This window comes from Bradysia coprophila, assembly GCF_014529535.1.
Source record: "Bradysia coprophila strain Holo2 chromosome X unlocalized genomic scaffold, BU_Bcop_v1 contig_12, whole genome shotgun sequence".
In the NCBI taxonomy this organism is placed as follows: domain Eukaryota; kingdom Metazoa; phylum Arthropoda; class Insecta; order Diptera; family Sciaridae; genus Bradysia; species Bradysia coprophila.
The window spans coordinates 3,795,395-3,808,804 of NW_023503293.1; the positions used below are offsets into that span (position 1 = coordinate 3,795,395).

The 13,410-nt window shown below is 37.3% G+C and overlaps 2 protein-coding genes across 2 annotated transcripts; both read left to right on the forward strand.

Annotated features, from left to right (window-relative positions):
• Positions 1 to 2,047: 2,047 nt before the first annotated feature.
• Positions 2,048 to 12,890, forward strand: LOC119067159 (NPC intracellular cholesterol transporter 1 homolog 1b). The gene is made up of 23 exons (XM_037169953.1): positions 2,048 to 2,203; positions 7,463 to 7,666; positions 7,807 to 7,920; positions 7,979 to 8,053; positions 8,152 to 8,435; positions 8,496 to 8,757; positions 8,814 to 9,031; positions 9,098 to 9,396; positions 9,458 to 9,549; positions 9,617 to 9,722; positions 9,785 to 9,974; positions 10,033 to 10,149; positions 10,202 to 10,382; positions 10,436 to 10,563; positions 10,629 to 10,886; positions 10,946 to 11,109; positions 11,180 to 11,289; positions 11,359 to 11,701; positions 11,776 to 11,882; positions 11,962 to 12,086; positions 12,375 to 12,551; positions 12,623 to 12,719; positions 12,778 to 12,890. Exons 1-23 carry the CDS (start codon positions 2,197 to 2,199, stop codon positions 12,804 to 12,806), a joined length of 3,687 nt encoding a protein of 1,228 aa, XP_037025848.1. The 5' UTR covers positions 2,048 to 2,196; the 3' UTR covers positions 12,807 to 12,890.
• On the forward strand, positions 4,863 to 6,318 carry LOC119067164 (gastrula zinc finger protein XlCGF8.2DB-like). The gene is made up of 2 exons (XM_037169966.1): positions 4,863 to 5,878; positions 5,956 to 6,318. Exons 1-2 carry the CDS (start codon positions 5,083 to 5,085, stop codon positions 6,255 to 6,257), a joined length of 1,098 nt encoding a protein of 365 aa, XP_037025861.1. The 5' UTR covers positions 4,863 to 5,082; the 3' UTR covers positions 6,258 to 6,318.
• Positions 12,891 to 13,410: the final 520 nt, after the last annotated feature.

Consider the following 13,410-nt stretch of genomic DNA (forward strand, 5'->3'; position numbering starts at 1 on the left):
AACGTTTCATTAAGGTCCAAAACAGCAGTTTTGCTTAAGAGGGTACAAGCAAGGTAAATATACATACTGAAGGTAACGCAAATCCTCAGGGAATAGCAAGAAAGACGGACTGCAAGTTCCGGGTGAATATAAGATTTGTTATGTTGCATCCGTGACGTTTGGCGTGATAATTTTGGTGGAAGTGTGTTGTTTAGTATTGAGTTTTGGCATGTGCTGCAACCTAACAAAGTAGGGGTCCGTGTGTTCTTGCAGATTTGCGTTACCTTCAGTGTTTATATACTTTGGGTACAAGGGTTTAGCTTCGGACAAGAACCAAAATTTCGCGAAAAATAGGGCATGTTTAGGAACATAATTCTCAGGATTCAAGAGATGGAATACAGCAAAAAGGGGATTAACGGTTAATTTGAAACTTACTTAACATAAATGTGTTTTCGCATTTATAACATTACTAGATTTTCACAATTATAACACGTCTGCAAGCAAAATTTTTTCCACTTTAGGTACATTTTTTCGGCAGTACATCGAGAATAATCACATAAGTTGCTACATTAAAACCGTTCCTTATGTCGCTGACCACGAAAATGTGTTTTAATTTTTTTAAATTCCGTTTTGTTTTGACGAAATTAGGTAAAATTAAAAAAAATTCTACGGCGGCGGCCATCTTTATTCCATTTATTTCAAGAAAAAATAGAGGTTACAGTTTCCTACTTCTAATTTTACGTAAGCACGCTAAAAAAATCAACTAAAAAAAACTATACAGAAAAGGAAAAGTTAGTCTGCGTAGCTTCAATACGCAATTTTAACGATTCAAAGACGCTACGAAGCTTGTTTTCATAGTATATGGTGTCCGTCTTCGATGTTTCAGATTCTTTTGTTGTTTGTTGAAGACACAACGAGCATTTCATTTGAATGGGTTGTGATTTTTGCCATTTTTAGAAGAAGAAGAAGAATGACGTTTCAGGTCTATGACGCTCAGTAAATATACATAATTTGTGAAACTATTTATGTTTCAGACATGTAGTATACGTTGAATAAATTGGTTTATTGAGTGAAATATCTCAATTTCAATAGATTATTGAAGTGAAAAATCAAAAAGAAAATGTTGAAATTGGCGCTGGCGATCAGTTTCGACGGGCAAACCATGAAATTTCATCACAACCCATTAAACGATGTGGCGCCATGCCATAGTGCTTGGTTTATGTCCACAGCTACGCCCTTGTACGCTCTTAAGCATAAAATGCATAAACAAAATAAAGCTTTTTTATACCTTATGCATAAAGTTCAGAAGCGCCTCAGCATGAAAAATTCAAAATTATATACCTACGCATCTGTTGTGGACGGTAGACTTTAGGTAGTTTCGCTTGATGCCCTCAGTTCGTTCGGTCCACAACTCGCTAAATTGCCTAAAGACTACCGTCCACAACAGATACATAAATAACTATCACACAACGTCTTCTTTACTACACTTCAGATAAGAAGCTTGGGACTTTTCAATTTTATATGAATATTTGGTATGACGCATTTTGAATTTTTTTCATAGACTTCAATTGCCTAGATGTTGGGCCAGGATTACCTCTGTTCCCAACGAAATGTTGGTAGTTAATCAGCACTTTCTGCCTTTCCGGTCGGAAAAGCGATTTTCCATTTTCGTGTAAAAAATATTCACAAATTTGCATGCTCAATCACACAAGTCTACAAAAGTTAAAAAATTGATACAACCAATTTACCAGTATTTTTTAAAATGCAACAAAAAATCAGAAATCACACACTTTCCACAAACTTTCTAATTTCCACTGAGAAAAATGCAGCATATTACTTCGTGATGATACTTATAATATATTACGCTGCTAAATTTGTTACTTTGTATCTAATTCTAACACTTTGACGCTTTGTCACATTAATATATGAGTCTTAAACGATCAATTTCTATTACAATAAATTAGTAATACAGTTCTCATTTTTTCGATTAAATGACTCTTATAGCTGATAAAGAAATCGACTGATAATTGGCTGAACAGGTGTTCAATTGAACGGATTATTTAGTTGCAATTTAATAGGAAGATTAGATATTTCATACAAAGTTACAGTTTCCTAATTTAATTTTATTACTTTCAGTTTCGTTTTAAGTGTCAACGGTAGTCGTTTATCGTGAGAGAATATTGTGCCAATTAAATAAATGTAAATTGGTCCGTTATTATGGCGAGTACGTTACCTTTTAAAAGTTTTTTTTTCGTTTTTAATTTTTAAGAAATAAATAAAATTTACGAAACCGGCAAATTCTCAAAATGCAATTTTTGTGCAACAAAATACAACAAAATATCCACCTGTACAGACTTACTACAAAACGATCGACTCTAATTTACACCATTCAGATTTAAGGAAGAAGAAAAAAATCGGAAAGAACGGATGCAAGAACGGTTTGTTGTAACAGTGAATATCGACAAAGATCCCTAGTGATGCAACGTAATCCAGAGACTACATAGATATAAGTATTAAGTGTAGACTAGATCTGACGTGAATATATTCCTAACGAGTCAGTCAGCAGATATTTGTAACAGCTTCTGCTTTACACCAGATTAACAGCATTTTCTAAATACAAATGGCATAACTCGGGAGCAAAAAGTCAAGTTTACGTGAGACTGTTGACCGAAGCTTTCACCTCGGATCAACAATTTTTCACTTTTCGTTCCTAGCTATGTATCTTCTAAATTGACTTGCATAAAATGTTTTGAGTGCTACAGTAACTAACCATAATCTTCTTTACGTTTTTGTGTTTTTCGTCTATTAGTGAAAGATCAGATAAAATACAAATAATATTATCTACCACGCTGCTTTGTTCGCCTTGGTAATCTGCATGCTCATGTAGTCTGCTTTTTATATCTCACACAGATGACTGAATCATTTAGAAAATACCCAAGATAATGAGCTCTCTTTGCGTTATTATCAACCAAAAATTTTAAAAATATTCAAGAGATTGTCTGTATCAGTCACATTAAAAATTTTTTTAATCGATTAGTGCCAATTTGAAACCGAATCCAAGATTGAATTCACGACAAAAGAACCGAACAATGAGACGCTGAATGGGCTAAATTACATGCGCTTGAATCTAACATTTTTTTCTCGGATAGAGTTCATTTTAAGGTCAGCAACAATTTAAATCTAAATTTAGATTTGATGACATGGGTCTGTCTTTCTATCAGTTTTCGTGTGGTTCGAATATTTAATCAGTGTTTGATTCTCCGCTAATAGAATAGTCAGTATGCCATGATGATTCAAATCACTATTTTCGAGCCAAGCTCATCTACACACTTTTGGGACCTCAACAAAATTTCAATCAAAACCCAAAATGACTACGAAACAAACATACAAATTCGATAAGAGTTTGAATAAGACTGATGTTCGAACACAAGCTGAATATAAAAATTCTTTTCCAAAGACGACTAATCAGTGGTATGGCAGGCAGAAGCCACTTCCATACGAAGTTGCTGGTCCAATGGTTCAACGTATACCATATGTTAGACAACGAAGAATCGGATGTTGGGCGGTGAATTAATGTACAAACAATTTAATGAAAAATATCGAGAAATAAAATGTATTCTCATAAGTGACAAGTAATTTGAAGAACTGCTGTTTGTGACTGATGAGTGTGTAATTCCAATAGAGCCTAAGAATCAGTATGAGGCTCTACCTCTTCGAATTTGGCAGTGCGAAACATCAGCTTTTCGTCACTTCTTACACTCCTCCTGAGCGAAACCTTATAAAGAAGCCTGACAGATTTGTATGTGATTTGGATTACAGCCATTAATGTTAACCGTCCATTAATGGCTGTAAGGGTGGATAATACTAAAGTTTCGTCAATCCATTGTTTATTTTGAGCTCATTGAAGCTTGTCAAAGATTTAGACTTTATACCCACTATCACATCTACTGCTACGAATTCTTCAAGTTTGGCGACGAACAACTTTTCTAAAATTCAGAGATGATAATAGATGGCGTTACTTCCGACGGCTGTAGGCAATGCCATCTGTTATCGATTATTTGCACTGAAAAGAATATTACTCTGCACCAGAACAGAATTTCTAATGAACTAAGTTTTGAATGTTACGTATGATGCCACTGTTTTCCGACGTTCCATAAAAAATGAGGGGCAAATCGACCGTCAGAAAAATCTGTTCTGGTGCTTTGTTTGCACGAAAGTGAGATCCTGGAATTTACAATTATTAAACGTAAAGCTTGTGTAGAATCAGCAAAAGCTGAACATCTCCAGCTGGTCGACAAAGACAATGCCTTTGTATTAAGGTCATCTATGTGCGCAATAACTCGTATGACTGTACTCGTTGTTTAGAATGTGTTTTGATTGTATATTATACAAGTTGAGTATGTTTGTTGATTAGTTGGTGTAGTTCAGCTGTAGCTGATTCTACACAAGCTTTACGTTTAATAATTGTAGGTCATCTTTTGTAACGTTAAAAATCGCAGTTGAGATTCACAGGTCATTGCCACCTCTTTGAAGTCTACACATTCAAAATAATCGCGGCTTGTGAACTTTCGGCACCCTGGACTTTACTTAAATAGTCGTGGAATGCCTCCAAATAAATTTCTAAAGATCTAGAATTCAGTTTTGGATTCTTAGAAATTTATTTGGGGACATTCCTTGACTATTTAAAGTAAAGTCGAGGGTGCCGAAAGTTGGCAAGCCGCAATTAATTTCAATGTGTGGTGAATCTGTTGACAGTGAATTTAAGATTTCTAGACATCACCTGAATTCTAAGTACGTTTTCAACTGCTGTACAGCATTCCGATAAAAACATTACGGACAAACCGGCTGCCGCCAAAAATTCAAAGCCATGCAAATTAGCACAAAACTTTATGTCATAATATGTCAAAATATCAACGACAACAAACCGTCACAACAAACTGTAATAAAAATAAACAAAATTTTCATAAACTAATTCATTAAATTTATTGTGCGTGAAGCCCTCATATTCCAAATGGTTCCTTCTTATTGACATCAGATATTGCTGCAGAAATCGAACACTCTACCAAAGAGGAAGTGGACCATCACAGTGATTGTTCTGAGACGATGGATCTGAATATTGTTATAAAGTCTGAGTTGGTCGAAGTGATAGCTGTCCCCATGGAACACATAGACATTAAGGCAGAGATCATAGACTACGATGAAGTTAATATTAAACAAGAAGAAATCGAGGCAGAAATGGCACATTATCCCGAGATTAACATTAAACAAGAAGACCCAATCGATGCAGACTTTGGTTGTTCGGGTAGTAAGACTTTCAGCGATACAGAAATCAAGATTGAAGATAAGGAGGCTGTTGAACCAATGCAAAGTTGGGCAGTGAATACAGTGAAGATGTCGTTCGAGTGTTATATTTGTAAACTGTCTGAACGCAGCGTTTATAATCTTCATCTACATATGAATAGACATCAAAATGTTCAATCGTTCGATCCCCGTGTATGTACTATATGTTCGAAACGCTGCCAATCGGTATTCCACCTGAAACGGCACATGGCCTACCATTCCGAAGATAAGAATATTAACTGCGAGATATGCTCGAAAAAGTTCAAAACAAAAGATTGCCTCAAACAGCATATGCGAATACATGGCGACAAAAGATTCTCATGCACCATATGCTCGCAAAAATTGAAAACGCGCAACGGCCTCAAGATTCATATGATGAATCACAAAGGTGACAAGCCGTTCGATTGCAAACTCTGTCCGTTTAAATGTACCAACAGCGGACGATTGCTGTATCACATACGTTCCTATCATACCGGCGAGAAGGCCTTTAGCTGTACAGTATGTTCAAAGAGATTCTCAACAAGTGGTAATTTAGCAATACATCGACGCCTCCACACCGGTAAGAAACTCAAATTCGATCAGATCTTCAAGCTGAATCATAACATTTATTGCCAATCGTTTCATTGACAACAACAGGCGAAAAACCGTACGTTTGCGATAAGTGCTCCAAGGCGTTCAGCCAAAGGCCGGCGTTAAAACGACACAGACTTACGCATGAAGAATACAGACAGTGGTTTGAGTGCAGTGTCTGTTCGAAAAAATTAGCAACGAGCAAGAGTCTACAGCTTCATTTGGAAATCCATACTGGCGGAGAAAAGCGTTTCAAATGCAATTTATGCTCATATGAAACACGACATCGGTCGTGTTTACGGAGTCACATGGACGCACACGATCGCAATGGTCCTTTGTGGTATCATAAGCCCAACGACAAACATTAAAAATTCACCAGATTTATTTCCATTGTACATAGCTAGTCAATAAAATCGACATATTATTTCATTACCTGTGTTGAACTGAAATTTAACTTCTGTCTTCAATCAGGTTACTCTAAACTGAAGACAACCCACCTTACTTACGCTAGTCCAAAGATTGGACAATCTGTATTCTTAGAATATTATTCATTTACTGTGCATAACCGATGGGGCGTCTCTTGAGTTCAGGACTTATTTTCGTTAAATTCTTGAAAAGTCTTGATAATGCTCGAAATTCTAAAAATTTAAGAATTATCGGGAATTTTCGCAGTCCTAAAGTCTTGAAAATTCTCGAAATTCACAAAGGAACTGCTGCAAATAGATCCTGTAAGTTAGATTGCCGTGAAGTATCGACAAAATTCAAAGCACCTAGCAGGATATTAGAGGTTTCTTGGTGTCAAATAGAGTAGTTTTTAGTACGAGTTGCCATTTACATTAAATTAGACAGGAGTCGCCGTGAGATGCCGTATTGGAGGTAAATTTGAAAATCGACAATAAACGAAAAAATGGTTACTGAAAAGTATATGAAAAAATGTAACTCCGAGAACAAACATAAACGATTACTAAGACGAGTTATGTCCTTGTAGAAACTGACCTACAGTAAAACATTTTCATTAAAAACCTTTACATGCCGGTCACTGTCTATGTTCACGCAATATTCAATTTACAACGAACTAAAAGCATAATCAGCCATTAAGCAACAGTCGTTCCAAATGAGTACTCTAACAAAAGTTCCCGTAGGAAATTCTAGGTGCTTTGCAAAAAAAAAATTCCACTACCAACTTTCTTGTCAAAAAGCTTTTTGTGCACCGGACAAATGAAATACGACAGTTGTTGAGAAATGTCAGTTTTTCCCGAACGATTGGTACGAAATAGTACATTACTATGCAAGGGAAGTAAAGTGATATCTCGTATCCAGATGAGTAAAAGTAACCGAGGGCTTTAGCCCGAGGTACATTTACTCATCGTGATACGAGATATCACTTTATTTTCCGTGTGTAGTACGACGTTTTACTATGCGAGTGATGTAAAGGCCTATGCCTATGCATGTAATAGCCTTATTACATGCACCAGCATAGTAAAATAATATTTTTTACGTTTTAGAATCGCAACGAATCGAGGAAGATACCGTAAATCTTCAATACTTATAATTTCACGTACCTTCTTTTCAGAACCGTACCTTCTAATTCTCTTACTGCAAATATTAATATCTTTGTCAAATGGCCAGTCGGATGGACATTGCATATGGTACGGTGAATGTTATTTGGCTGGATCGAGCTCAAAGAATTGTGTTTACGATGGTACTGCTTTACCGCTGAATGATGAAGGAGCTGAGGATATTATGCTGGAATTATGTCCACACATTTATAAATCCAGTAAGCGCTACAGTTACGTTTAACCTTTCACAGACGGCTATTTTTTGGAGTCGTTGTCAACAACGGTATAGCCGTCTGTGAAAGATTAAGAAGATATAACGAAAAAAACTGTGTTAAATCTAACTGAATTGCTAATTTAGGATCAGATCTGCTTTGCTGCGATGCTGTACAGGTACGAAAAATTTCGGCGAATTTTCAACAAGCCGAAGGCATTTTCGGTCGGTGCAAATCATGCATGAAAAACATGATAAAAAGTAAGTAAGACAATGGATGCGCACTGGTTAATTACTGCAACTCACCTTCTTCCTTTAGGCATATGTTCAGTGAGTTGTGCACCTGACCACAGTCGATATGTGACTCCAACAGAAGTGTTAACCAGTTGGGATGGTATGTATGGGGCTGAGTAGCGTTTCACCTTCTTCCACAAGCATTATTCAAATGTGTACTTAACAGTGACATATCCTTGAATTCCCTTCTTTCATTAGGAAGAGATTATATCAATTCGGTAGAAATAGTCATGGACGAAACATATGCAAACAATACGTATTACAGTTGTAGTACGGTCATACATCCAGCGAGTGGAAGACTGTCTATGGACGTAGCATGTAGTGGAATTTACAATTCGAAGACATGCACACCTGAAAGATGGTACCACTTTCTAGGCGATGTAGCGAATCCATTAGTGCCGTTCCAAATGTCTTACAAATTTTCACAAACAGATGAGAATCGATTCAAGGAGGAAACGAAATCGTGCCACGAAGCTTACGAAGTGAGATAGACAAAACAATGACAGATTTTTGACCAAAACAAAATCTAATTTTGCCATTAGGGAGACTATCCATGTTCGTGCATTGATTGTAGCCAATCATGTCCGGTCGGTAATGCACCCGTCGAAGATTCAGCACCAACAATCGGTGGACTGAATGTTATAACATTTTCCATTGGTATTGTTTTGGGCGCAATTGGGGTAGCAGCAGTGCTAGTGAAAACGTGCTGTCTCACGCACAAAGAAAGTGTCCTTCCACAATGGTTTGGTGGATTTAACGGAATCAATTTATCTTACACGAATTTCTTCAAACAATGGGGAATCGGTACGTGCGACTCTCTAATTAACATCGGTTTAAATTTTCATCGGTTCCGATTTCAGTGTGTGCTGAACATCCTGTTCTAGTCCTAGCCATATTTTCATGGATCATTGCTGGATTAGCTTTTGGAATCCGAAATCTGGTTATTATTACGGATCCTGCAGACTTGTGGGCATCTCCGACGAGTGATGTCCGAATCGAAAAAGATTATTTTGATAGCCGATTCGGACCATTTTATCGAACGAATCAGATCTTCATTAAGCCCACCAACACACAGCATGTATGAGCCAATAAATTTCATCTAACAAAAATTTTGATTGTTAACAACATCTCGATAACTGATCAGATCGAATATGAAATCAATTCGGAAGTTCACACATACGGACCGGCTTTCAACTACGAATTTTTATTGGAAGTATTTCGGCTGGAGATGTCTGTTCAGAATATTGGGCAGGATGAGGGCGCCGGATTAGAACACATATGTTATACACCTTTACTGCCCAGTGATACGGAGCCACAGATAAAAGACTGTCTCGTTCAATCTCTGTTCGGGTACTATAGAAACAATTTCGAATCGTTTTATCTGAACTACTCTTACAATGGAAACAACTTCAATTATTTGAACACTATGGACGCATGCATCAAGTGAGTATTGAACGGAAGGACAAGAAATTAATTTCGATTTTCAACTGAAATTTTTAATTAGTAATCCGTACGATACTAACAATTGTATGGCATTGTATGGTGGTCCGATTGAACCGAAAATTGCACTTGGCGGATACCCGGAACCCGAAGAAGGTATTGCGCAACTGAATTATTTGATCGACTAAAGTGTAACTGAATTGAAATTTAAAAAATATTCTAGGGGAACTACCGAACTACCGTTTAGCGACAGGAGTTATTCTAACATTTTTAGTTAACAATAAGATTGATAAATCAGAATTGGCTCCGGCTTTAGAGTGGGAACGGAAGTAATTTTTGTAGAATCTAAAAAATTAGGTAGCGTCTAGCTAACAACCAACAATACTTGTAGGTTTATCGACCTTTTAAAGAATTATTCATCACTCGAAATGGAATTTGCATTCTCGGCCGAACGGTCCATCGAGGATGGTATCGAAGAAATATCCCAGGCTGAAATTCCCACGGTTGTCGTCAGTTATGTCGTGATGTTTATCTATATTGCCATTGCATTGGGAAAGATCAGGAGTTGTCGGTATTTAATGGTATGTACAATAGCAATGCCATTCTCGATCGCTTCAACATAGCAATAACTAATTCCAGATCGAAACAAAAATCACTTTGGCTACAGGAGGCATTTTTGTGGTATTAGCATCAGTTGCGTGCAGTCTGGGATTCTTTGGGTATTTGGGAATTTCGACGACAATGTTAACAATTGAAGTAAGTCATTGTTATGGCTGGTTATGGCTGTTATTAACATAATTTTCCTCAGGTAATTCCATTCTTAGTTCTTGCTGTCGGAGTGGACAATATTTTCATGTTGGTGCACGCATTCGATCGTATAGATCGTATAAAATACTCAAATTCGTCGCAACGAATCGGTGAAGCACTAGGAACAATTGGACCGTCCATATTACTCACATCTTTGTCGGAGTGCTGTTGTTTTGGAATTGGTAATTGAAGATGTTGTATGAGCCCTTGACAGTGCACTCACTTTTGATTCTAGGCTCGCTATCAAATATGCCAGCAGTGAAGACATTCGCGTTGTACTCAACAGTCGCAATCTTTCTGAATTTCATTTTTCAAATCACAGTTTTTGTTGCCCTCATGAGTCTGGACCAGAAACGATTCGAGGTATGCCAATTGAGCCATTGATACCTTTGTCGATCGATATTAAAATAACCAAAATTGTCTCACAGCAAAATCGATTCGACTTACTGTGGTGCATAAAAGTTCATCGGAATAAGAAAGTGGACGGTTCGTCGAACAGCATATTGCATTATCTGTTCGAAAACTATTATACTCCGTTCATACTTTCGAAGAAGATGCGACCATTAATTTTGATTACGTTCATCGTGATCACCAGCTTATCGATAATGGTGATTCCATCAATTGAGCCCGGTTTGGATCAGCAATTGTCCATGGCTAAGGATTCGCACATCGTCAAATACTTTCAGGTAAAACTAGACTCAACGCAAAAATCGCACAGTGAAGGGCTGACAAATTGTTTCAACAGTTTATGGGTGAAATGCTGATGAGTGGTGCCCCAGTTTATTGGGTATTAGGACCTGGCCTAAGTTTCTACAATGCTACTGATCAAAATATCATTTGCGGTAGTACTGGATGCAATAATGATTCATTATCCACGCAACTGTATCTAGCATCTAATTTTGAGAAAATGTAAGTCCGACACTCACCTCTGTGTAGTGTACACGCTTTATCGAATGATGTACTTCTTTTCCCTGATAAGAACTCGCATTGCAACACCAGCCAATTCATGGATCGACGACTACACTGATTGGCTAACAATAGGTTCGTGCTGCAAGATGTTCGCAAATGGTACCTACTGCCCAAGTAGTGGTAAGCGACTAAACTTTCTAACTTGCAGAATTGAATCGATTTACCATAAGTGTATTTTACACCAACCAGACCTGTACAATGGTTGCATAGAGTGTCCGAAGACTTTCATCGAAGATAGCCAACGTCCGACACGGGAAACGTTCGATAAATATTTAACATTCTTCCTCACGGATAAGCCTAATGAAAATTGTGCGAAGTCTGGTAAGGGTTCGTACAGCGAAGGACTGTCTTACGTATATGACGATAACGGTGACATTCATGTTCGTGATTCGTACTTCATGAGCTATCATACAGCATCAACTGGATCGAAAGACTTTTACACATCACTGCGGCAGGCAAAAAGAATAGCAACCAATGTGAAACAAATGCTTGCCGACAATGGACACCCGGATGTGGTATTTTTCCCATATAGGTAACTGTTGCTTGCAATCTGAGGATTCGTTTAAGGACACTTGGATTAAATTTGAACCGATTCTCTTGTTTCAGTGTCTACTATCTGTATTACGAGCAATATCTCAACATCTGGAATGACACATTCTTTTCGTTAGGACTGTCACTAGCGGCCACATTTCTGGTTACTTTTCTTTTCACTGGTAAGTTGCGCCAGCAGCAAAAAGTATCTTTTAAAAAGAAATCACCTCGCCGAATTCAATTATTTTCCACTACTAAAAGGACTGGACATTGCATCAGCAGTCATAGTATTTACATTCGTGACAATGATTGTTGTCAATATGGGAGGAGTGATGTGGTTGTGGGGTATTACTCTCAATGCAATATCACTCGTGAATTTGGTGGTCGTAAGTAGAATTTTTGTTTTTAATTATTGCGCAAAGATAGTGTGTAAAAACATTCCTCTCCGTCCCTGCAATGTTTTACAAAACCGAGAAAGATCGTGTAGAAGATCGATCGAGTGAAACTCTGGTCTTTTCGTTGCAACGATATATAACGTTTAATTCACTGTTGCTTCTTAACCGACCGGGAGTCGGATTGCCAAAATAGCAGTTTGAATGGTCAAATCCTCTGCACGCTGGGTTTCCTATTTGGTGACGAGACGTTGATAACTTACAACTATTGTTTTCATATAGGCTGTGGGCATTGGCGTTGAATTCATATCACATACTGTACGGTCATATTCAACCATTAAGGGGACGAAACTTTTCCGTGCGAGTGAATCTCTTTCGGTAACTGGAAGTAGTGTCCTATCTGGAATCACATTAACCAAAGTGGCCGGTATTGTCGTGCTGGCATTCGCCAAATCACAGGTATAGATCGTAAAATCTTAAATTTGTAAATTTCATTTTTGATTCCATTCATTTCGTAATTCCTTTCGTAGATATTTCAAATATTTTACTTCCGTATGTATTTGAGCATTATTTTAATCGGCGCAACGCATGGACTTATTCTATTGCCGGTTGTTCTATCACTGATTGGTAGGTCGGACCAATCTTTTGTGAAAAGGAAATTTGTTTAATCAATATTTTTTCGCAGGTCCTCCATACAAGAAGAGATCAAATTGAGGGTGGAGTTAGAGTAGTTTCGGCCTTTATTTATTGTAACATTTTTTTATATATATTTTTTGATTAAAATTCTTCTAAAATTGACAATCTGTTGCATCATATTGGATTTTCTATTCGTCATTGGCGTTAAGCTTTAAAATAGATTAAACTTATCTTAGATTTTATCTTCGACTATTGTGCAGTTGCAGGTGCGTTGGCTATGTAAGTGTTTTTCTTATATTTGAAGATATTAAGTTTCATACCGATTGTGAAAAATTATAGTTGTCTTGTTAAGAGGCACAAATTTGGTATGTGGCTGAAAAGTACACGTTTGGGCGTTTTTTTTTTAAACAATTTTCAGAAATGTACGACCACGAATGTGATTCCTTTCAATAAAATAGTACATTTCGTACCTAGGACTAAAAGTCTTTTTTAGCATGTGAGAGGACGAAGTCGCACTTTTCGGATCCTAGGTATGAAAAATACTATTCGTACCACGGACTAAAAGTCTGACTGGAAACTTCTCACACGCTAAAAAAGACTTTTAGTCCTAGGTACGAAATGTACTATTTCATATTGGACGGAGAAAAAGTGCGACGCACTTTTCGGGTCCTAGGTATGAAAA

Excerpts from the sequence above, each read along its gene's own strand:
- LOC119067159 (XM_037169953.1), top strand. Across the intron at positions 7,921-7,978 it reads CATGAAAAACATGATAAAAA|GCATATGTTCAGTGAGTTGT; the intron begins GTAAGTAAGACA and ends TTCTTCCTTTAG. Across the intron at positions 8,758-8,813 it reads CTTCAAACAATGGGGAATCG|TGTGTGCTGAACATCCTGTT; the intron begins GTACGTGCGACT and ends TTCCGATTTCAG.
- LOC119067164 (XM_037169966.1), top strand. The coding sequence starts at position 5,083 with ATGGATCTGAATATTGTTATAAAGTCTGAGTTGGTCGAAGTGATAGCT. Across the intron at positions 5,879-5,955 it reads ACATCGACGCCTCCACACCG|GCGAAAAACCGTACGTTTGC; the intron begins GTAAGAAACTCA and ends TGACAACAACAG.